A 23,690-nucleotide genomic window follows, 5' to 3' on the forward strand; every position below is an offset into this window, starting at 1 on the left:
CCTATACACGCAAGCAAATAATAAGGGAATTCCTATACATGCAAGCAAATAACACGGGAATTCCTATACATGCAGGCAAAAAAAATTGGTAATACCTAAAAATCAAAGAAAAAAAAATGAGGTTTCCAAAACAACAACGACCTAACATTGTTAATTAAAATAAACGCACTAAAAGAACATGGGAATTCCTATACAAGCAAGCACATAACTTGGGAATTCCTATACAAGCAAGCAAATAACATGGGACTACCTATACATGCACGCAAATAACAGGGTAATTCCTATACACGCAAGCAAATAACCTGGGAATTCCTATACATGCAAGCAAATAAGATGGGAATTCCTATACACGCAAGCAAATAACATGGGAATTCCTATACATGCAAGCAAATAACATGGGAATTCCTATACAAGCAAGCAAATAAAATGGGAATTCCTATACATGCAAGCAAATAACATGTGAATTAATATACACGCAAGCAAATAACATGGGAATTCCTATAGATGCACTCAAATAACAAGGGAATATCTATACCAGCAATCAAATAACTAGGGAATTCCTATACACGCAAGCAAATAACATGGGGATTACTATACATGCAAGCAAAAAACAAGGGAATTCCTATACATGCAAGCAAATAACATGGGAATTCCTTTACACGCAAGCAAAATAACGTGGGAATTCCTATACATGCAAGCAAATAACATGGGAGTTCCTATACATGCAAGCAAATAACAAGGGAATTCCTATACACGCAAGCAAATAACATGGGAATTCCTATACATGCAAGCAAATAACATAACCATTTATTTTATTTAAATCCCAACCACAAATCAAGTTATCATATATTGAACAACCTCTGATTGGCTCATAAGAAATGACCACGTCAAACGATACATTCATTGTGCAATTCTTATCAAAAACAAAAAGCTTTTTACCCCTTTTTCCAATGAGAGTTAGCTTTAGCAACGACACATTCCCAAAAAACTAGTCTTGACTAAAGGCAATTGTCCAAAAAATTAATCACGCTAGGACCCGGTATTGCGTACTCGTTCCTCTTTGAAATTGCGTAAATCCTCTTGACAAAGTATGTAATGACCGAGTGTAATGACCTGTTTACCTACCAGAAAAACCTGTTTGGTACGGGGGCGCAAGCAAAATGGTACCTTGGAATATACTGATATCATTGTTAGAAATTGGACTTGCTTGAATAATCAGATATATTTGAAACGACCTCAGTATTAAAAGACAGCAAATTGTCTTTGGTTATAAGACAAGCGACAACGAGAATCCATAAATAGAAGCCTGCCAGGGCCCGGCGGATGGTAATCGCAAAAATATGTGTATATATTTTAACAAAGGATTACAAGAATTCAAAAACCTTGGGAAAGAAACCAAAATTTGAAGCTTAAAAGATATCGTTGTTAGAAATCGGACTTACTTTAATAATCAAATATCTTTGAAAAAAACACAATATGAAAAGATAGCAAATTGTCTCAAATTCTCTGCGGCTAGAACACAAGCGACAATGACCATCCATATATAGAAGCCTATATATATATATATACATATATATATATATATATATATATACACATAAATATACACACACATACACACACACACACACGCACAAACACTCACTAACACACAAAAAAAAACAAAACCCAAAAAAAAAAAAAAACAAAAAAAAAAAAAAAAAAACATACAACTGAAAATAACAAAAAAAAAAAAAAAAAAAAAAAAAAAATACAAACAAAAAAAAACAGCCAACAAACTCTACAACACACCCACACCAATAGACACACACAAACATAAACATACCAACATATACACACACACACACACACACACACACACACACACACACACACACACACACACACACACACACACACACACACACACACACACACACACACACACACACACACACACACACACACACACACACACACACACACACACACACACACACACACACACACACACACACACACACACACACACATATATATATATATATATATATATATATATATATATATATATATATATATATATATATATATATATATATATATATATATATATATATATATATATATATATATATATATATATATATATATATATATACATATATAAACTTGCAAAAGAACCGGCTTGATCAGCTCCCCTTTTATAGCAAAAGGTAAAAAAAGATGAAGATTCTCTCCCCCCATTACTGCCTTCACTCACTACGGTCACATCTTGGACTTCCAGCCTCTGCATTGCAACAGTAGAGAGGGAGGTGCTACTCCTGTCGCTCACCCCTGCTGCCACCTACAAGTTTTTTTGCACACCAAATATGGGCATAGGGTCCCTAGGGGAGATGGATTTCTGAGAAATTGATTGCGTAATCAAAGTGTGTCAATGACATGGAACACCTGTGCTGTCAGTCATTAATCAAATTGTTTCCGGGCAAAGTTTAATAGTGTCTGACAGATGACGTCAAGTTAATTAATGTCTTTGATGTATTTCCAAAGAGAATGTTTCCGAGGCAAAGTTTAGATCATACATGACAGCTGATGTCATGATTGATTGGCATGAAAGGGGAATTAATTTGGTGTTTCTAAGGGGAATTATTGATTTACCAAAGGGAAATTAATTTGTTGTTTCTAAAGAGAATAGTTTCCGAGCGAATGTTTTGATCTTAGCGCGCGAAAAGGTTTCTTTGTAATTTCAATTGTGAAAGCACAGGGATGCCAAAAACAAAAGGAACTCACTGAAATTACGTTTAGGGATTATCTGGGCGAAACCGTTTCAGCCATTTTAGGGAATAATTTCGGCAAAACAGTGAGAGATAATTTATAAGATGATTTTAAAAGAGGAGTTTAAAAAAGGATTTGAGGGTGAAACTCTATGATCGTTATAATACACAAGCTCAATTAGCAATATGTTGTAATACCCCATTACTAAGCCCCCAAGGGTTCCGATACCCCCACACCCAACCCGAACAAAGCCACCCAGCCTCAAAGGTTCCCCGGGCACCCAAAGGGTCCCCGGCGCCCCAAAGGATCCTGAGCCTCCATTTTAATACTTTTTTAAGGCTTTATTATATCTTTTCAGAACAAATTATTATTTTAGGGAATTATTTCAGCGAAACAGTTAGAGACATTTTAAAAGATGATTTAAAAGATGATTTTAGAAGAGAATTTGAGGGTAAAACTCTGCGGTCCTTATAATACACAAGTTGTATTTTAACAGTGTCGTGAGGTCCTCTACCCAAACCCCAAAGGCTCCTCATACCCCACCCCACCCCTGAAGGAAGCGCCCGGTCCCCAAAGGTCCCCCCAAGCTCCCAAAGGACCACCCGACCCTCAAGGATTCCACAGACCCTCAAAGGCTCTCCCCGAGCCCCGTCTTTCGTTTATGAGTGTTGTCTGAAACTTATGATTTGGGATATGTAAATTACTATTTCGGACTTTTCTGAGCTAGATTTCTTAGCCGTTCATAGGTGAGTGCTGTCTGAAACTTATGATTTGGGATGGTTAATTTGCTATTTCCGGCTTTTATTAGCTAGGTTTCTTAGCCTTTCATAGGTGTGTGTTGTCAGAAAATTATGATTTGGGATGTGTAGTTTACTATTTGGACTTTTTAGAGCTAGGATTCTTAGTCCATCATAGGTGTTTGTTGTCTGAAACCAATAGTTTGGGATGAGTAGTTTGCTATTTCAGGCTTTTCTGAGCTAGATTTCTTAGCCTTTCATTGGTGTGTGTTGTCTGAAACCTATGATTTGAATTGTGTGGGTTGCTATTTTTTGACTTTTCATAGCCAGATTTCTTAGTCTTTCGTAGGTGTGTGTTGTCTGAAACCTATGATTTGGATTGTGTGGATTGCTATTTTTTGACTTTTCTGAGCTGGATTTCATAGCCTTTTGTAGGGATGTGTTGACTGAAACCTATGATTTGGGATGAGTGGTTTGCTTTTTGGACTTTTCAGAGCTAGATTTCTTAGCCGTTCATAGGTGAGTGTTGTCTGAAACCTATGATTTGGGGTGGTTAATTTGCTATTTTTGACTTTTATGAGCTAGGTTTCTTAGCCTTTCATAGGTGTGTGTTGTCAGAAAATTATGATTTGGGATGTGTAGTTTGCTATTTCAGGCTTTTCTGAGCTAAGGTTTCCTAGTATTTCGTAGGTGAATGTTGTCTGAAACCAATAGTTTGGGATGAGTAGTTTGCTATTTCAGGCCTTTATGAGCTAGGTTTCTTAGCCTTTCGTAGGTGTGTGTTGACTGAAACTTATGATTTGGGATATGTAATTTGCTATTTCTGACTTTTCATAACCAGATTTCTTAGTCTTTCGTAGGTGTGTGGTGTCTGAAACCTATGATTTGGGATGTGTGGGTTGCTTTTTTTTGACTTTTCTGATCTGGATTTCTTAGCCTTTCGTAGGTGTGTGTTGACTGAAACCTATGATTTGGGATGGTTAATTTGCTATTTTTGGTTTTTCTGAGCTAGATTTCTTAGACTTTCATAGGTGTGTGCTTTCAGAAAATTATGATTTGGGAGGTGTAGTTTGCTTTTTGGACTTTTCAGAGCTAGGATTCTTAGTCACTCATAGGTGTTTGTTGTCTGAAACTTCGAGTTTGGGACGAGTAGTTGGCTATTTCAGACTTTTCAGAGCTAAGGTTTCTTAGTATTTCGTAGGTGAATGTTGTCTGAAACTTATGATTTGGCATATGTAAATTACTATCTCGGGCTTTTCTGAGTTGGATTTCTTAGTCTTTCATAGGTGTGTGTTGTTAGGTTAAGGTTAGGTTAAGTTAGGTTAGGCTAGGTTTGCCTCCGTACGCGCGCGAACTTAGGCTAACCTAGCCTAACCTAACTTAACCTAACCAAACTTAATCTAACCTAACCTAACCTAATCATACACCTAACTTTTTGCATGTCTCTCACCTTACCTAAGCTAACCTAAGTGAAGCGTACATAGGCTAACCTAACATAACCTAATCTAACCTAACTTAATCTAGTCTAACCTAACCTAATCATACTCGCCGGAAAAGGTTAGGTTAACTTACCATGAGCACTCATGATAAGTTAACCTACCCTAACCTAACTTAAACATGTAGAAATGTTTCTATTTATTTATTAATATTTATTTATACCTAACCTAACCTATTGTTTTGAAGGTTAGATGAACGAGTTTGAACGATTGTCTTTAATAATAGAACGAGTCACTCATTTTCTAATTTAAAAATTTGATGGATAAATCCATAAGACAAAGGAGCTAAAATTTAATTTAAAATTAGAAAAGAACTTTAAATTTTTCATTTCTTTGAGAAAAAACCAGAACTGAAGTGGTGCCTTTTTATTTTCTTGGAAAAATTAGAAGAGAACTTTGAATTTTTTATATATTTGAGGAATTAAGAACTGAAGTGGAAGCTTTTTTCATTTTCATTGGTAAAATTCAGAATTGAGCTAACATTTTCCACTTCTTTAAGAAAATTCAGAAGCGAACTTGAACATTTTGCACTTCTTCGAGAAAACTCAGAATTAAAGTGATGCTCCTTATTTTCATGTCGAATATTCAAATCAATGTATAACTTTTTCTATCTTCTATGAAACATTTGGAACAGAACTATAAATTTTTCATCTCTTTGCAAAAAATCGGTAGTGAACTTAAGAAAATTAGAATTAAAGAGAAACTTTTTATCTTCACTGGAAAATAATCACAATCATAGTATAACTTTTCCTATCTTCTACAGAAAAATTTAGAACTGAACTTTAAATTTTTTATGTCTTTGAGAAATTAAGACCTGAAGTGGAAGGTTTTTTCATTTTCATTGGTAAAATTCAGAATTGAGTTAACTCCTTTCTCTTCTTTAAGAAAATTCAGAAGAGAACTTGAACAATTTGCACTTCTTCGAGAAAACTCAGAATTAAAGTGGAGTTCCTTATCTTCATGTTGAATATTCACGATCAATGTATAACTTTTTATGTCTTCTATGAAAAATTTGGAACAGAACTATAAATTTTTCATCTCTATGAGAAAAATCGGAACTGAATTTAAGAAAAATTATAAATAAAGTGAAACTTTTGATCTTCAATGAAAAAAATCGAAGTCATAGTATTACTTTTTCTACCTTCCATCTAAAAATTTAGAATAGAACTTTAAATTTCTTTATATCTTTGGGGAACTTAAAACTGAAGTGTAAGATTTTTATTTTCTCTGGAGAAATTAGAATTAAAATGTGTGTTCTTTGGTAAAGTTCAGAAGAGAACTTGAACTTTTCTTCACTTCGTTGAGAAAATTTTAAATTGAACTAGAACTTTTTATATTCCGGGAAAATATTCACAAGTATGGTATTACTTTTTCTATCTTCCACCGAAAAATTTAGAATTGAACTTTAAATTTCTTTATGTCTTTTGTGAAATAAAGAACTGAAGTGGAAGATTTTTATTTTCCCTTTAGAAATTAGAATTGAATTGTGTTCTTTGGTAAAATTCAGTAGAGAACATAAACTTTTCTTCACTTCATTGAGAAAATTTTTAATTGAACTATAACTCTTTATCTTCCGTGAAAATAATCACAAGTATGGTATTAATTTTTCTATCTCCCACCGAAAAATTTAGAAATGAACTTTAAATTTCTTTATGTCTTTGTGAAATAAAGAACTGAAGTGGAAGATTTTTGTTTTCTCTGGAGAAATTAGAATTGAAGTGTGTTCTTTGGTAAAGTTCAGAAGAGAACTTGAACTTTCCTTGACTTCGTTGAGAAAATTTTAAATTGAACTAGAACTTTTTATCTTCCGTGAAAATATTCACAAGTATGGTAGTACTTTTTCTATCTTCCACCGAAAAATTAGAATTGAACTTTAAATTTCTTTATGTCTTTGTGAAATAAAGAACTGAAGTGGAAGATTTTTGTTTTCTCTGGAGAAATTGGAATTGAAGTGTGTTCTTTGGTAAAGTTCAGAGGATAACTTGAACTTTTCTTCACATCATCGAGAAAATTTTAAATTTAACTAGAACTTTTTATCTTCCGGGAAAATATTTACAACAATGGTATTAATTTTTCTATCATCCACCGAAAAATTTAGAATTGGACTTTAAATTTCTTTATGTCTTTGTGGAATAAAGAACTGAAGTGGAAGATTCTTATTTTCTCTGGTGAAATTAGAATTGAATTGTTCTTTGGTAAAATTCCGAAGAGAACTTGAACTTTTTTATCTTCAGTGAAAAATCTGGAACAGTATTTAAAATTTTTCATCTCTTCGAGCCAGATCTGAACTAAAGTGGAAAATTTTTATATTATTTGGAAAAATAGAAATTATCAATGACTAATTTCTTTTTCATTGTGAAAATTCAGAAGAGAACTTGAACTTTTCATCACTTCGTTGAGAAAATTTTAAATTGAACTAGAACTTTTTATCATCCATGAAAATATTCACAAGTGTGGTATTACTTTTTCTATCTTCCACCGAAAAATTTAGAATTGAACTTTAAATTTCTTTATGTCTTTGTGAAATAAGGAACTTAAGTGGAAGATTTTTATTGTCTCTGGTGAAATTAGAATTGAATTGTGTTCTTTGGTAAAATTCAGAAGAGAACTTGAATTCTTCTTCACTTCGTTGAGAAAATTTTAAATAGAACTAGAACTTTTTATCTTCCGGGAAAATATTCACAAGTATGCTATTACTTTTTCTATCTTCCACCGAAAAATTTAGAATTGAACTTTAAATTTTTTATTGGGGAAATTAGAATTGAATTGTGTTCTTTGGTAAAATTCAGAATAGAACTCGAATATTCGCGATCAAAGTATAACTTTTCCTATCTTCTATGAAAAATTTGGAACAGAACTTTAAATTTCTTCATCTCTTTGAGAAAAAAATCTGAACTGAAGTGGAAATTTTTATATTATTTTGGGAAAATAGATTTTATCAATAACTTATTCCATTTTCATTGAGAAAATTCATAATCGAAGTTGAACTTTTCTTCTTCCGGGAAAATATTTGGAACAGAACTTTAATTTTTTTCATCTCTTTGAGAAAGGTCGGAATTGAATTTAAGAAAATTTAGAATTAACGTGAAACTTTTTATCTTCATGGAAAATAATCACAATCATAGTATAACTTTTCCTATCTTCTACGGAAAAATTTAGAAGTGTCCAACTCAGAAAAGCCCGAAATAGTAATTTACATATCCCAAATCATAATTTTCTGATAGCACACACCAATGAAAGGCTAAGAAATCTAGCTCAGAAAAGCCTGAAATAGCAAACTACTCATCCCAAACTATTGGTTTCAGACAACAAACACCTATAATGGACTAAGATTCCTAGCTCTGAAAAGTCCAAATAGCAAACTACACATCCCAAATCATAAATTTCTGACAACACAAACCTATGAAAGGCTAAGAAACCTAGCTAATAAAAGCCGGAAAAAGCAAATTAACCATCCCAAATCATAAGTTTCAGACAGCACTCACCTATGAACGGCTAAGAAATCCAGCTCGGAAAAGTCATAAAATAGCAACCCACACATCCCAAATCATAGGTGTCAGACAACACATACCTATGAAAGACTAAGAAATCCAACTCAGAAAAGCCCGAAATAGCAATTTACATACCACAAATCATAATTTTCTGACAGCACACACCTATGAAAGGCTAAGAAACCTAGCTCAGAAAAGTCAAAAAGATCAAACTAGTCATCCCAAAAGATATGATTCATAAATCAAACATCTATGAAACTCTAAGAAATCCAGCTCATAATATTAAATAGTAGCATTCCTCAAATACCAATTCATCTTTTTCATACAACACAAACCAAAGAAAGACTAAGAAATCTAGCTTAGAAAAGCCCGAAATAGTAATTTACATATCCCAAATCATAAGTTTCAGACAACACACACCTCCGAAATACTATGAAACCTTAGCTCAGAAAAGCCTGAAATAGCAAACTATTCATCCCAAACTAGAAGTTTCAGACAACAAACGCCTATGAGAGACTAAGAATCATAGCTCTGAAAAGTCCAGAAAGCAAACTACATATCCCAAATCTTAATTTTCTGACACCACATACCTATGAAAGGCTAAGAAATCTAGCTCAGAAAAGACAAAAATAGCAAACCACTCATCCCAATCATAGGTTTCAGTCAACACACACCTATGAAAGGCTAATAAATCCAGCTCAGAAAAGTCAAAAATAGCAACCCACTCATCCCAAACTATTGGTTTCAGTCAACACACACCAACGAAAGACTAAGAAATCTAGCTTAGAAAAGCCCGAAATAGTAATTTACATATCCCAAATCATAAGTTTCAGTCAACACACACCTACGCAAGGCTAAGAAACCTAGCTCATAAAAGCCTGAAATAGCAAACTAAACCTCCCAAATCATATTTTTCTGACAACACATACCTATGAAAGGCTAAGAAATCTAGCTCAGAAAAGACAAAATAGCAAACCCCTCATCCCAATCATAGGTTTCAGTCAACACACACCTATGAAAGGCTAATAAATCCAGCTCATAAAAGTCAAAAATAGCAACCCACTCATCCCAAACTATTGGTTTCAGTCAACACACACCAACGAAAGACTAAGAAATCTAGCTTAGAAAAGCCCGAAATAGTAATTTACATATCCCAAATAATAAGTTTCAGACAACATTCACCTACTAAATACTAGGAAACCTTAGCTCAGAAAAGCCTGAAATAGCAAACTATTCATCCCAAACTAGAAGTTTCAGACAACAAACACCTATGAGAGACTAAGAATCATAGCTCTGAAAAGTCCAACTAGAAAACTACACATCCCAAATCATAGGTTTCAGTCAACACACACCCACGAAAGGCTCAGAAATCCAGCTCAGAAAAGTCCAAAAAGCAAACCACTCATCCCAAACTATAGGTTTCAGACACCACACACCTATGAAAGACTAAGAAATCCCACTCAGAAAAGCCCGAAATAGTAATTTACATATCCCAAATCATAAGTTTCAGACAACATTCACCTACGAAATACTAAGAAACCTTAGCTCAGAAAAGTCTGAAATAGCCAACTACTCATCCCAAACTCAAAGTTTCAGACAACAAACACCTATGAGTGACTAAGAATCCTAGCTCTGAAAAGTCCAAAAAGCAAATTACACCTCCCAAATCATAATTTTCTGAAAGCACACACCTATGAAAGGCTATGAAATCTAGCTCAGAAAAGTCAAAAATAGCAAATTAACCATCCCAAATCATAGGTTTCAGTCAACACACAGCTACGAAAGGCTAAGAAATCCAGATCAGAAAAGTCAAAAAATAGCAACCCACACATCCCAAATCATAGGTTTCAGATACCACACACCTACGAAAGACAAATAACTCCTGTTATGAGAAGTTGGAAATAGCAAATTAAATATCCCAAATTACATGTTTCAGTCCACACACACTTATGAATGGCTAAAAAACCTAGTTCATAAAAGCCTGAAGTTACATCCTACTCATTCCAAACTATTGGTTTCAGACAACATTCACCTATGAAATACTAGGACACCTTAGCTCAGAAAAGCCTGAAATAGCAAACTACACATCCCAAATCATAATTTTCTGACAATTCACACCTATGAAAGGCTAAGAAACCTAGCTCAGAAAAGTCAAAAATAGCAAATTAACCACCCCAAATCATAGGTTTCAGACAACACTCACCTATGAACGGCTAAGAAATCTAGCTCTGAAAAGTCCAAAAAGCAAACTACTCATCCCAAATCATAGGTTTCAGTCAACACATCCCTACGAAAGGCTATGAAATCCAGCTCAGAAAAGTCAAAAAATAGTAATCCACACAATCCAAATCATAGGTTTCAGACAACACACACCTACGAAAGACTAAGAAATCTGGCTATGAAAAGTCAAAAATTAGCAACCCACACAATCCAAATCAGAGGTTTCAGACAACACACACCAACGAAAGACTAAGAAATCTAGCTCAGAAAAGCCTGAAATAGCAAACTACTCACCCCAAACTATAGGTTTCAGACAACAAACACCTGTGATGGACTAAGAACCCTAGCTCTGAAAAGTCCAAATAGCAAACTACGAATCCCAAACTATAATTTTCTGACAACACGCACCTATGAAAGGCTAAGAAACCTAGCTAATAAAAGCCGGAAATAGTAAATTAACCATCCCAAATCATAAGTTTTAGAAAGCACTCACCTATGAAAGGCTAAGAAATCTAGCTCAGAAAAGTCCGAAATAGTAATTTACATATCCCAAATCATAAGTTTCAGACAACACACATCAACGAAAGACGGGGCTCGGGGAGAGCCTTTAAGGGTCTGTGGAACCCTTGAGGGTCGGGTGGTCCTTTGGGAGCTTGGGGGGACCTTTAGGGTACGGGCGCTTCCTTCGGGGTTGGGATGGGGTTTGAGGAGCCTTTGGGGTTTGGGTAGAGGACCTCACGACACTTTTAAAATACAACTTGTGTATTATAAAGACCACAGAGTTTTACCCTCAAATTCTCTTCTAAAATCATCTTTTAAATCATCTTTTAAAATGTCTCTAACTGTTTCGCTGAAATAATTCCCTAAAATAATAATTTGTTCTGAAAAGATATAATATAGCCTTAAAACAGTATTAAAAAATAGGGGCTCAGGGGCCTTTGGGGTGCGGGAGACCCTTTGGGCGCCGGTGGGAACTTTGAGGACCGGTAGGTTCCATCGGGGTCGGGGTGGGGGGATCGGAATCCTTTGGAGTTGTGTTAGAGGACCTCACAACACTGTTAAAATGGAGCTTGTGTATTATAACGACCACAGAGTTTCACTCTCAAATCCTCTTCTAAAATCATCTTTTAAATCATCTTTTAAAATGTCTCTAACTGTTTCGCCGAAATAATTCCCTATAATGGCTAAAACGGTTTCGCCCAAATAATCCCTAAACGTAATGTCAGTGAGTTCCTTTTGTTTTTGGCATCCCTGTGCTTTCACATTTGAAATTACAAAGAAACCTTTTCGCGCGCTAAGATCAAAACATTCGCTCGGAAACGATTCTCTTTAGAAACAATAAATTAATTCCCCTTTCGTAAATCAATAATTCCCCTTTGAAACAACAAATTAATTCCCCTTTCATGCCAATCAATCATGACATCAGCTGTCATGTATGATCTAAACTTTGCCTCGGAAACATTCTCTTTGGAAATATATCAAAGACATTAATTAACTTGACGTCATCTGTCAGACACTATTAAACTTTGCCCGGAAACAATTTGAGTAATGACTGACAGCACAGGTGTTCCATGTCATTGACACACTTTGATTACGCAATCAATTTCTCAGAAATCCATCTCCCCTAGGGACTCTATGCCCATATTTGGTGTGCAAAAAAACTTGTAGGTGGCAGCAGGGGTGAGCGACAGGAGTAGCACCCCCCTCTCTACTTGCAACATCAAAAATGAAACTCTTACTTCGATCAAGCCGTACAAAGGCCATGCTCATGCGATAAAGAGAGCTATCTGCGAAAACCAAAGAAGAATCTGCTCACTGCCACAAGCAAAGCCAGTCCCAAGGCTGAAACTGCGAATGTTTCAATGTCCCATCAAGATAGAAAAAAAACGAAGTTTGAAAAAAACCGAAGGTACCAAATACTAATGCTAAATATGGTAAATATACCTTCAAAGGATACACCATACTACAGCTGAAAAAAGGAACATAAATTGCTCCGAATAAGAGTGGGATTACCTAAAAAGGTGACCACGCTCTCATTACCGGTACTTTTTTTTATTCATTTTAGGTTTCATTCCTTTATTCATAGTAATTTCTGTTTGTTTGAAGATTAATTAATTCTATGGCTCTATTTGTGCTCGTTTTAAGTGCTATTATGCTATTAGTGCTATTATTTGGCAAGGAAACTTCAAGCTATAAATATTCCTACGGGTAATACCAAAGTTTATTTACACAGTTAAACTATAACTGTATCAAACAAAAACTTATTATAAAACGAGCTTTGTTGATGAAAAATAATGAATAGGACAGACCGTAACTGTCTTGTAAAAATTTCTGCTTTTTTCCTCCTAAAAAAAAAAAATGACAATTGGTATAGTTGGAATTAAGGAGATATCCACCAATTTAGAATCAACTTATAAATAATTGGCTCTGAATGTCGAAGGTTCAAGTATTTATAATACTTGGTTATAGCATAAACCGAAGCTCGGTTTAGCAAGGCTAGAGATGAGACTTGTCTCCCGATTCCAAGTATTTCTGCAACTCCTTTTTACGTTACTTAGGCTATACACAATGAGCTTACCAAGTATTAGAAGTTTCATCCTCAGATACTTACAAAAAAAAACCTTGCTTACAAGAAAAAAAAATCACAGAGACGTTTCAAATCATATTCCTTACATTATACATTTTTTGTTTTGCCTTCTGTTTTTCAATGTATAAGTAGGTATTAGTTTTCACAGTTTTCTTTATGTGGCTTTTTTAAGAAAGCATTTCTTAAATCTTGAGAACTTCTAAAATTTGTAGATTAACTTGTAGTTGCATTTCCTCTCAAAGAAAAATCGGCATTTTAACAAAAGGGTTAGAGAACAAAATTCCGTATCTCTTCTAGATTTCTTGAAAATAAGCCTGGAAAAGTCAGTCTTAAACGCTAAATTTTGATTTTGTGGGCTGTTTTCTGAAATTTTTGATTTGATGCCTTTTGTATTGTTATCGAGTAGCGCTATACGAGAAGCCATGAACTTTCTTATCTACGAAAATGCTTCTTTCACTTAAAAATAATTTCCAAGTTGTAAAAAAAAATTATCCTAGATGTAACTTTTATCCAGCCGAGTTATATTTTTCTCAAACGTGGATAGACAGATCTTTACCTTCTTAGATCAGGAACTGACAATAATTTTTCAAAAATTATATTCCTTCAGTGACTTTCTACTTTGAAGTTTTGATCTTGCGAATTTCCTACATTTTGTCAAAGTAAAACATCCTAGCTTCGAAGCTAAACTTTTGAAAATTAAACAACTTTGAATACTTATATAAACTCATATCCATTCAAAGCAAACTATCCGTATCTCTCTTAAACTTTTGGGAAATAATACCAAAAATCCTGATTTCGAAACAAATATATGATTTCTCTTATTTTTTATATATTTTTTTTTTCAATTTTGATGTTTATAATATTTTATACGTTCAATGCCATGAAAAGCAAGCAAGACGACATGTAATCTTTTTATATCTGAAGATGAACTGAACACTAAGAAATAATTTGAAAAGTTGTCATCGTGAATCGATTTCTTGATATCCTACACGTAACTTTTCTCAAGACAAGGTAGAATTTTCCGGTATAGGCAAGCAGACAGATCTTAATACTTCTAAGAACTGAAACTCAAATTCGTTTTCCAGAAATAAAATTACTTCTTTGACTTTTTCTATTTTGGAATTTTATTTTACGAATTCCCAACATTTGATCTAAGTAAAAAACCCTAGCTTCGAAGCTTAGCTTCTTAGAAATCAAATAACTTTGAATACTGATGGAGCTTCATAATTATCTCTTCGGCAGCCCAAGTAGAATTGCCGTATCTCTCGTGAATTTTTAAGAAATAATACCGGAAATCCTTATTCGAAACAGAATTTCAATTTTTTTTTTTTTAAATTTTGAAGTTGATAGTATTTTGGACGTTTAAAGCCATGGAAAGTAAGAAGATATGCGCTCTTCTATATCCGGAAACGCACTGTACACTAAGAAATAAAAGCTTACACAATGAACCGATTCACGGATGATCTTTAATCGACAGTCTTAATACAGGTAAATACAAAACAATTCGGATACTTTGACGATTACTTCGTGCACACAGAACTTATTTCAGAAGTTCTATCACATGTTGACTTTACAATTAACATCATAGGCAGTGCAATCGATAGCCATTTTGTTCAACGTAGTTGAAAGGTCCGGAAATTATGTCTTTGAGGATGACAACCCCCTCACAGCCCTCAGGGCAAGGGTTGTAAGTTATCCCTGGGGCATATAAGGTTTTTATAGAAAGCGTTGTCGTAGAAACTTCAAAAAGGGATCATCCGACTGGAAATTGATAGGGCTAGAGGCCTTTTTAATAGTCGGAAGTGATTGGAGGGCAACTAACCCCCCCCCCTCTCACGCCCACCATTTCCCCAAAAACATCCAATCAAAATTTTGAGATAGCAATTTTGTTCAACGTAATTCAAAGTTCTGGAAATTATGTCTTTGAGGATGACAACCCCCGCCCCCCCAGCCCTCAGGGCAAGGGTTGTAAGTTATGCCCTGGGGGAATATAAGGTTTTTATTGAAAGCGTTATCGTAGAAAATTCAAAAGGGCTCATTCGATTGGAAATTGAAAGGGCTAGTGCATTTTTTAATAGATGAAAGTGATTGGAGAGAAACTGAAGCCCCTCTCACGCCCACCATTTCCCCAAACAACTCCAATCAAAATTTTGAGATAGCCGTTTTATTTAACGTATTTGAAAGTTCTGGAAATTAGGTCTTTGAGGATGACAACCCCCTCACATTCCTCAGGGTAAGGGTTGTAATTTATGCCCTGGGGCATATAAGGTGTTTATAGAAAGCGTTGTCGTAGAAACTCAAAAAGGGCTCATTCGATTGGAAATTGAAAGGGCTAGTGCCTTTTTTAATGTTCGAAAGTGATTGGAAGGCTTGGATGTGGGTACAGTGTATTATTGTTATTATTATTTTTTTTTAGACAGGGCACTTCGTATCGTAGGAACTTCGAAAAGGGCTCGTTTGATTGAAAATAGAAAGGGTTATGTCCTTTTTAATAGTCAAAAGTGATTGGAGAGCAACTAATCCCCTACCACGCCCACCCTCCTATTTTCCCATTATGTTTAAAAACTAAATGTTGCCTTAAGATTAAATCAAAATGCACTGTGTTAATGCTAATTTCCGATAAGGTATCTCAGTAGTATCCCAAGAACGACTGAGGGTATTATGTTCAAACTTCGGGGCTACTTTTGCTCTTGAAATTCAACCAAATAAAAAAAGCGTAAGTGTATCCAAGCTATCAAAGAAAGTAAACAGATTTTTTTGCGAATGGTATCAAGTTTTCTATTTCAGGTCAACTAGAGGAGGTATGAAACTAAATTAAACACTACTATTTGTGTCCAGATTTTTAAAAAGGGTGTATATTGTTAAAAATTGCCGAAAATTTTTCTCCAGCATACAAATAGGAGAACGAACTATAAGTCTTTAAAACACGAAAAGATTTAAAGTATTATTTTCTTTTTCCCTGAAAAGACTATGTCAATATAAAACAAACAGAAATTAATTAAAAACACTTTTTCTACAAAATATGTTTTTCAAAGAAAAGTAAAGAACTCCATTAAACCAAAAATGAGAAAAAAATAAAATCAAATAATCTACCAAGCGTGAAACTACCACAAATCAGCACGATAAATAAATGAAACCCAAAACAAACAGACATTACAATAAATATCCGAGTCAAACTCAAAACGAGCAGAGATTAACATTAGTAGGGCTCAAAACCCCTAAGCCTTCCCAATGCCTCAACACAATTTGCACTTCACTGAAAAAAAACAAATGAATGTGCATTGTCGGTTTAATATACATGTACTGATATTTAGTAATCAAAATGTTAATATTATTTGATTTATTAAAGTTATAAAAGTAAAAACATTTATATTTGCAGCTGAAGGACTAGCTTAAAAGTACCACACACCAGATGTTCAGATTATAATCATTTGAGCCAGGAAGTTTTAACTTTCTTAAGGAGACAAACGCTGGGGTAAAATAAGATTTTGGCAAGGGTCTTGCCGAGAAAATTGGGTAAGGAGGATCTAACGAAATGATGTATTTAAACGAGAAGGACGTATCTAAATCAGAGGACGAAGACGAGAAGTGTCATTCGCATACACTATGTGATTGTCATACTTTATAAGGTCTGTCTGAAGTTCCGTGATTGTCATACTTTATAAGGTCTGTCTGAAGTTCCGTTGGGTTATTGAGTTGACTGATTCTAGAGACTACTTCATTTGCTATTGATCCAAAATTTTAAGTCATGTTTTTATGGCGGCATCTAAAACAATGTAGACAAGTTTTGGCACTACTTCTATTCGTGGTGAATATCAAACCACGCAAAAGTAAATCGAGGAAACATTCATAAAAACATGAACATAAATACTGAAATAAAGAACAAAAAGATCCGTAAAAAAAAGTGAGACGCAGGTGTTTCCAGGATTTCCAAAAGAAAAAATTGTTTTGACGATAATTCTTTTACAAAATCCCACAGAGTCCAGACGACTCGAGAAACGGCATATAAATAGCTCTTTCTTCATTAAATTGCGCAAAAATAACATATGTGATGCATACATGTGGCGAAAACATTGAATGTGGCGGTACTTTTCGTAGAGCTAGTGAGAAATGTCATAAAAAAGCAGAAATAAAAAGACTTGACGAACTCACTAAATAATAATGGCCGGATACTGGAATTCCATAGCTGCAGCACCTTATCTCCAACACTTCCAACGAATGTTTTTGCCACCTCAGATGTTTTTGAAGCATCCATATCAGGTAATTCTATCTGTATATATCCAATTTTCTTGCCTACAATGATCCATATATTCAACAAAAACTACAATCAGAGGCAACGCTATAGCGTTGCCTATAGTAAAGCCCATACGGCTCCAATGTTTTATTGTTTATTATTTTTTTCCCCAGAGGCACTTCATATGGAATAGGTCGTCGTAGAAACTTCAAAGGGGGCTCAATCGATTGGAAATCGAGAGTTCTACCGGCCTTTTTAAGGGTCAAAAGTGATTGGAAGGCAACTAACACCCCTTCCACGCCCACCAATTCCCCATTTTGTTCAGCGTAGTTGGTTTTTAAATAGAAATTATGTTATTAAGGAGGAGACTCCCCCACAGCCCTCAAGGCAAAGGTTGTCGGTTATGCCCTGGGGCATATAAGGTTTTTTTTTATAGAAATTTTTCTAGTAAAAACTTGAAGAAAGGCTCATTCGATCTGAAACTGAAAGGGCTAGTGCCCTTTTTATTAGTCGAAAGCGATTGGAGGGCAACTAACCCTCCTCTCGTGCCCACCTTTTCCCCAAACACATCCAATCAAAATTTTGAGATAGCCATTTTGTTCAACGTTGTTGAAAGTTCTGGAAATTATGTCTTTGAGGAAGACAACCCCCCCCCCTTCCTCAGGACAAGGGTTGTAACTTATGCCCTGGGGGCATATAAGGTTTTTATAGAAAGCGCTGTCGTAGAAACTTCAAAAAGGGCTTATTCAATTGGAAATTGAAAGGGCTAGTGCCCTTTTGAAAAGTCGAAAGATTGGAAGACAACTAACACCCCTTTCACGCCCACCAGTTTCCCAAACACATCCAATAAAAATTTTGAAATAGCCATTTTGTTCGACGTAGTTGAAAATTCAGGAAATTAGGTCTTTGAGGATAACAACACCCCCCTCCACAGCTCTCAGGGCAAGGGTTGTAAGTCATGCCCTGGGGGCATATAAGGTTTTTATAGAAAGTGTTGTCGTAGAAACTTCAGAAAGGGCTCATTTGATTGGGAATTGGAATGGCTAGTTCCCTTTTTAATAGTCGAAAGTGATTGGAAGTCAACTAACACCCCTTACACGCCCACCATTTCCCCAAACACCTCCAATAAAAATTTTGAGATAGCCATTTTTTTCAGCGTAGTTGATTTCCAGATAGAAATTATGTTTTTGAGGAGGACACTCCCCCACAGCCCTCAGGGCAAGGGTTGTAAGTTATGCCCTGGGGCATTTAAGGTTTTTATAGAAAGCTTTGCCGTAGAAACTTCAAAAAGGACTCATTCGATTGGAAATTCAAAGGTCTAGTGCCCTTTTAAAAAGTCGAAAGTGATTGGAGGGAACCTAACCCCCTCTCACGCCCACCGTTTCCCCAAACACATCCAATCAAAATTTTGAGATAGCCATTTTGTTCAACGTAGTTGTAAGTTCTGGAAATTATGTCTTTGAGGATGACAACCCCTCCATATTCCTCAGGGCAAGGGTTGTAAATTATGCCCTGGGGGCATATAAGGTTTTTATAGAAAGCGTTGTCGAAGAAACTTCAAAAAGGGCTTATTCGATTGGAAGAAATGGCTAGTGCCCTTTTTAAAAGTCGAAAGATTGGAAGTATATACCAAGGTTCCATTTCTACGAGGCCCCCGTACCAAACAGTTTTTTCTGTTAGGTAAACAGGTCATTACACTCTTTGCCAGGGATTTACGCAATTTCAAAAGTTCAGCGTAACTTCAAAGTTCAGTGTCTTTTTTTAGTGATTAACCAGAAAACCGATGACTCTTTTTACCCGCCAATTATTTTTGTATATATTCAGATTTCAAATTTGATTCTCAATAAGTTTTTAATAGCCTATATTTGAGAGAGCATTAAATGCCTTTTTTGTAAAAATAATTTACATAGAAAATTGTATAAGCAATTTTTGGTGAGTAAAAAATATTCTCATTATTATATTAAAAAGAAATTTTCATTAAGTTAAGGAAGAACTTCTTTAATTGCAATGTAACTAAGGATAATTATCTACTTATAAGCCAGTTGTTTTTAGGAGGTGAAAAAAACCTATAAGTCTCTTATAGGTTGAAATTTAAGGTTTGATTTTTTATCGAGATCAATGGGTCTTTTAGATGTTTTTTGAAAAAAGTGCTTATCTTTTGATCGGCAATTTGGGATTATAATAAAATGTTGATTTTTTTAATGTATTGATTGTTACAAAAGCTTCCTTTTTATAAATATAAATGACCCTTTTTTTTTTAGGGGTGTTTTTGAAAATACTTCCAGGCCATTCTGCAAAAAAAAAAAAAATTTTTTTTAATTAATTTAATGAATAAATTATTTACTTAATTTTTATTATTTTAATTTATTAATTTTTAAATAATCTTCATTTTTTTTACAGTGTGATTTTTTTTTTTTATCAATATCAGTGTTGTTTTTTTTTTTATGGATGTTTTTTTGAAATATTTCCAGACCAGTATGCTTTTAATAATCGATTCATTAAATTTAATGCGTTCAAAACCCTCACCCCCCCCCCCCCAATTGAAAAAAAATAAAATTTTTTTAATTAAAAACCAAATTAAAAAAAAAAAATTTTAGCTTAGCTATCCTTTTATTTAAAGGACCTTCTTATCTCATAGGGGGGAGGGGATTGACTGAGCCATGCTAATTAACATTTCCACTTCTTAAAGTTCTATTTATGTCTACATTTGATTGAAATCTGATAGTTTTACTTGACTGTCAAATGCAATTCTTCTCGATATTGTTTAATAAGGAACGCAAATACTACTTTTTAAGTTTGAAATTTGAAAATACAGTAATGGAACCCTGGACGTAGGAGGGGGGGGGGAGGGCGGAGGGAGGGAGGCGCAGTTTATAAAAGGTCCTCCATCACACTATCAAAACCCCTGATTTTGAAATCAAGATGTTTTTTTACACTACTTTAGATTTCTAACATAAACTGAATTATTTTCCAAAAACTCAAAATGCATGTTTGCTACATGCTAAATTTTTGTCTATTTTTTTTTAATGTAATAATATAAGTGCAATAATCTCCCTTAGGAGAATAAAACGAGATATTGCTAACATTCATTAATACAGACTGCAAGGGCGTATGTTATCAAATTTGCTGGAAAAGTTACACGTGTTCTGGACCATCCTTCGAGCACCCAACTTATAGGGATAGCACCCTCTGACTCCCGTGTTAGCTCCATGGCAACTGGAAGGAAGTTGACAAGAGAATGGGCTACTTTATACCCTGTCTCAGCTCAGCCTACTGACTCCCTTCAAGTTTTGCAAAGGAGTTCAGATATAGAAGTCCAGTCAGAATTTGTAATTATATACATAATTTTTTCTATTACTATTTTCAAAAATAAGACAAAATTTTCTCAGGCTCATAGCTTCTTATGAGTTAAAAAAAACTTAAAATTTGTTTATAATATATGTCATTTTCTTTCATTAACAAAATTAGCATTATATATATATAAAGGATTGATTTTATGAATTTTCTATAAAAAAAAAAAAAAAAAAAAAAACTTACATTTTAAATTATAACCAATATACATTATAATGAAATATTTCATTTTAAACAAAAAAAAAAACGATTTGGTATTTTCACGCTTGGCAAGTCACCCTTAAACTGATATTATTGCGCTACAAGCATTTGAATTGTATCAGATCGTTTCATAACTTTTAATTGTAAATGAGTTTTCTGTGACAGGAAGAAGGTTTTTAGTAATCACCAATTATGGGTTTCACATACGAAGAAAATATTATTATTATTTTGAACAAACTCTGGCAATTATTCTCGTTTTTTAAAGGTTCAAGAAAAAGAATTTGAGACTGTTCTTTTAGAACAGTGTTGTGGAGTCCGATACCCCCTCAACTCGGAAAGGGTATCAATCCTCCTACCTGGAAGGAATCTCCCGGTTCCCAAGGGTTCTCCCTGGGCTGAGGGTGGGGAGGGGCGGAGGTCTCTAAAAAGGACCATCCAACATTTCAATTGTTGATATGGATGGAGAAAAAATTTCTTCTCTCTTAAAAATCATTTATTTAGCCGAGGTCGAAAAAATCCGTTGGCAAAACACAGAGGAAAATACGGATTATTGAGAAAGTAACAACACCGCCACCAACCACCGACATATGGAGTTCGTGTCCGTTAACTAAAGCCGAGGAGTAACTTTTAGTACAGGATACTGCGTCAGTCGAACAATGGTCAAATTTCATTAACAGTTATGATGAAGAAGCTCAAACCATCGTATTGGACTAATATTTTGCGTTTTTATTTTAAAAAAAAAAATTTTGGGAATAAAACCATTAATTTTTTCTATCATTCTCTTGTTCTAACTTACCGTTCTAAGAATAAGACTACATTTTCCCGACAAAAAAAAATGGTTATTTTACATAAAAAATAAAACTTTTTTTTTCTACAGATTAAAAAAATATCACTCCCAGTGGCGCCAGTGAGTGATGAAGCAGGTATATTTACAGTACCAATTCTGTCACCACCAGCAGAGTTCAGGGATGAACCTACACTGGTTCTAGAGAATTTGCAGTGGCATGAGGGATTCCTTAATGATATTTTTGGGGAAATGGCCAGTCTGGATGACTTAAGCTGTGATATTGACATGCTTGAGGACCCAGAGTGGGCAAATAGTTTCATGCATGAATATTTAGATGATGCTACAAGTAAATTTGAATCAGAGGACAATACAGGCTGGCTCGATCAATTGTCTCCAAACACCTTGGAACATCTACTAGGAGACCTCATGTCATATCCCCCCACTGTGATTGAACAGACTGGGAGTGGTGTTATTGACAATTCCCTGTCACCCTCCTCCACCAGTCCACTTAATGGTAGTAGTAATACAACATCAGCTCATTTTTCCGGGGACATTTTTAATGAGAACTTTATAATTAGTGAATTGAGTCCTGAACAAACAGGGTCAAAACATGAAAACAGTGTTACGTCCCCGGAATTGCCTGATTTTTATCTGTTAAAATCTGCTCTCGGTAATTTGAAAACATACAGGATAGATTTTAGCCTCCCCGAGGAAAACTCTGGCGTTATTTTAAATGACCCCGTGAAAAATCTCCATAGCTATATCGACAAAACTCGAGCACTTATTGATATTCAGATCCAGATTTGGGGGGGGCGGGGGGAATGAAAGCAGCAGTAAACCAAAAAGTTTATCTACAAAAGGGGACATCTGGGGACATTTTTTATTTTCATTTTTCAACAGGCAACCAGACTTTCTACACAGGTCTAAACGATTTTGAAGACAACTTTTTCAACAGGGTAAATAAAATAATTTCAACTTTGGATACATTTAATGAGCGGGGGAGCGGGGCCAACATTTTATACATTGAATGCACGGATCTTAATCTCAGTAGATTTAAAAAAAACTTTATTTTAAGGGGTGGGCGAGGTAAAAAAATAAAATGCCACCCAGATTTGTCGACTACCAAAGGAGTTCAGAGTTTGAATTTTGACACAGGGCTACAATGCTTTAAATATCCATTTTTAGCGGCAGCCTATAGGACATTAAACAATGAATCAACAATAAAAAATCTCGCCGAACTTGCAAGTAACGGTGGGAAAATATTCCCTAAATTAAATTTATTGTTCTTATTGGTAAAGTATCGGGTGTCATTTACATAGATAAGAATTGTAGAGACAGAAAATTACAATCTGGGGGTGGGGGTGGTTGTTCTCCAAGATGACATGGAATTTGTAGCTGGGGGAAAAAAACCGAATAAAAAAGGGGTTTTGTATTCAGTGAGGACACCGATGATGGAACATTTTAAAAATTTGGTATGGTTTATTTACCAACCCCCCAAAGATGTAAATTCTTTTGGTCATTTTTTCCCCGTTACTGCGATAAGTCGACTCCTCTGTCAAGTCGTTCAGAAAGGTGAATGCTTCTATTGCCCCATGTTCCTCTCCTCATTTAGATCCGAGCGAACGTTATCAGATCACATGGAGCATTGCAAACTTCATGGAAATCAAAGAATAGAAATGCCGGTAGAAGGCAAAGACATTTTACAATTTAAAAATTTTCAAAATTCCCTTCTGCAATCTGATAAAGCGTCTTTGGACTGTGAAACAAGACTGGTTGAGATATCAGACCCATCAAGGCCAAATATCGTCAAGGAACACAAACTAATTGCGTGT

At 34.8% G+C, this 23,690-nt stretch overlaps 1 protein-coding gene across 1 annotated transcript in view; it reads right to left on the reverse strand.

Annotated features, from left to right (window-relative positions):
* The window catches only part of xit (ALG6/ALG8 family glucosyltransferase xit), a 170,481-nt gene that overhangs the window by 26,751 nt on the left and 120,040 nt on the right, over nt 1-23,690 (reverse strand). The window contains exon 6 of the mRNA XM_089088859.1: nt 17,438-17,578. Within this exon, the coding sequence (XP_088944985.1) occupies nt 17,438-17,578 (141 nt within the window). The remainder of the gene's footprint in view (nt 1-17,437; nt 17,579-23,690) is intronic.

The sequence above is a fragment of the Artemia sp. Qi Xiang Cuo genome, chromosome 5 (genome assembly GCF_049724085.1).
Source record: "Artemia sp. Qi Xiang Cuo chromosome 5, ASM4972408v1, whole genome shotgun sequence".
NCBI classification, from domain to species: domain Eukaryota; kingdom Metazoa; phylum Arthropoda; class Branchiopoda; order Anostraca; family Artemiidae; genus Artemia; species Artemia sp. Qi Xiang Cuo.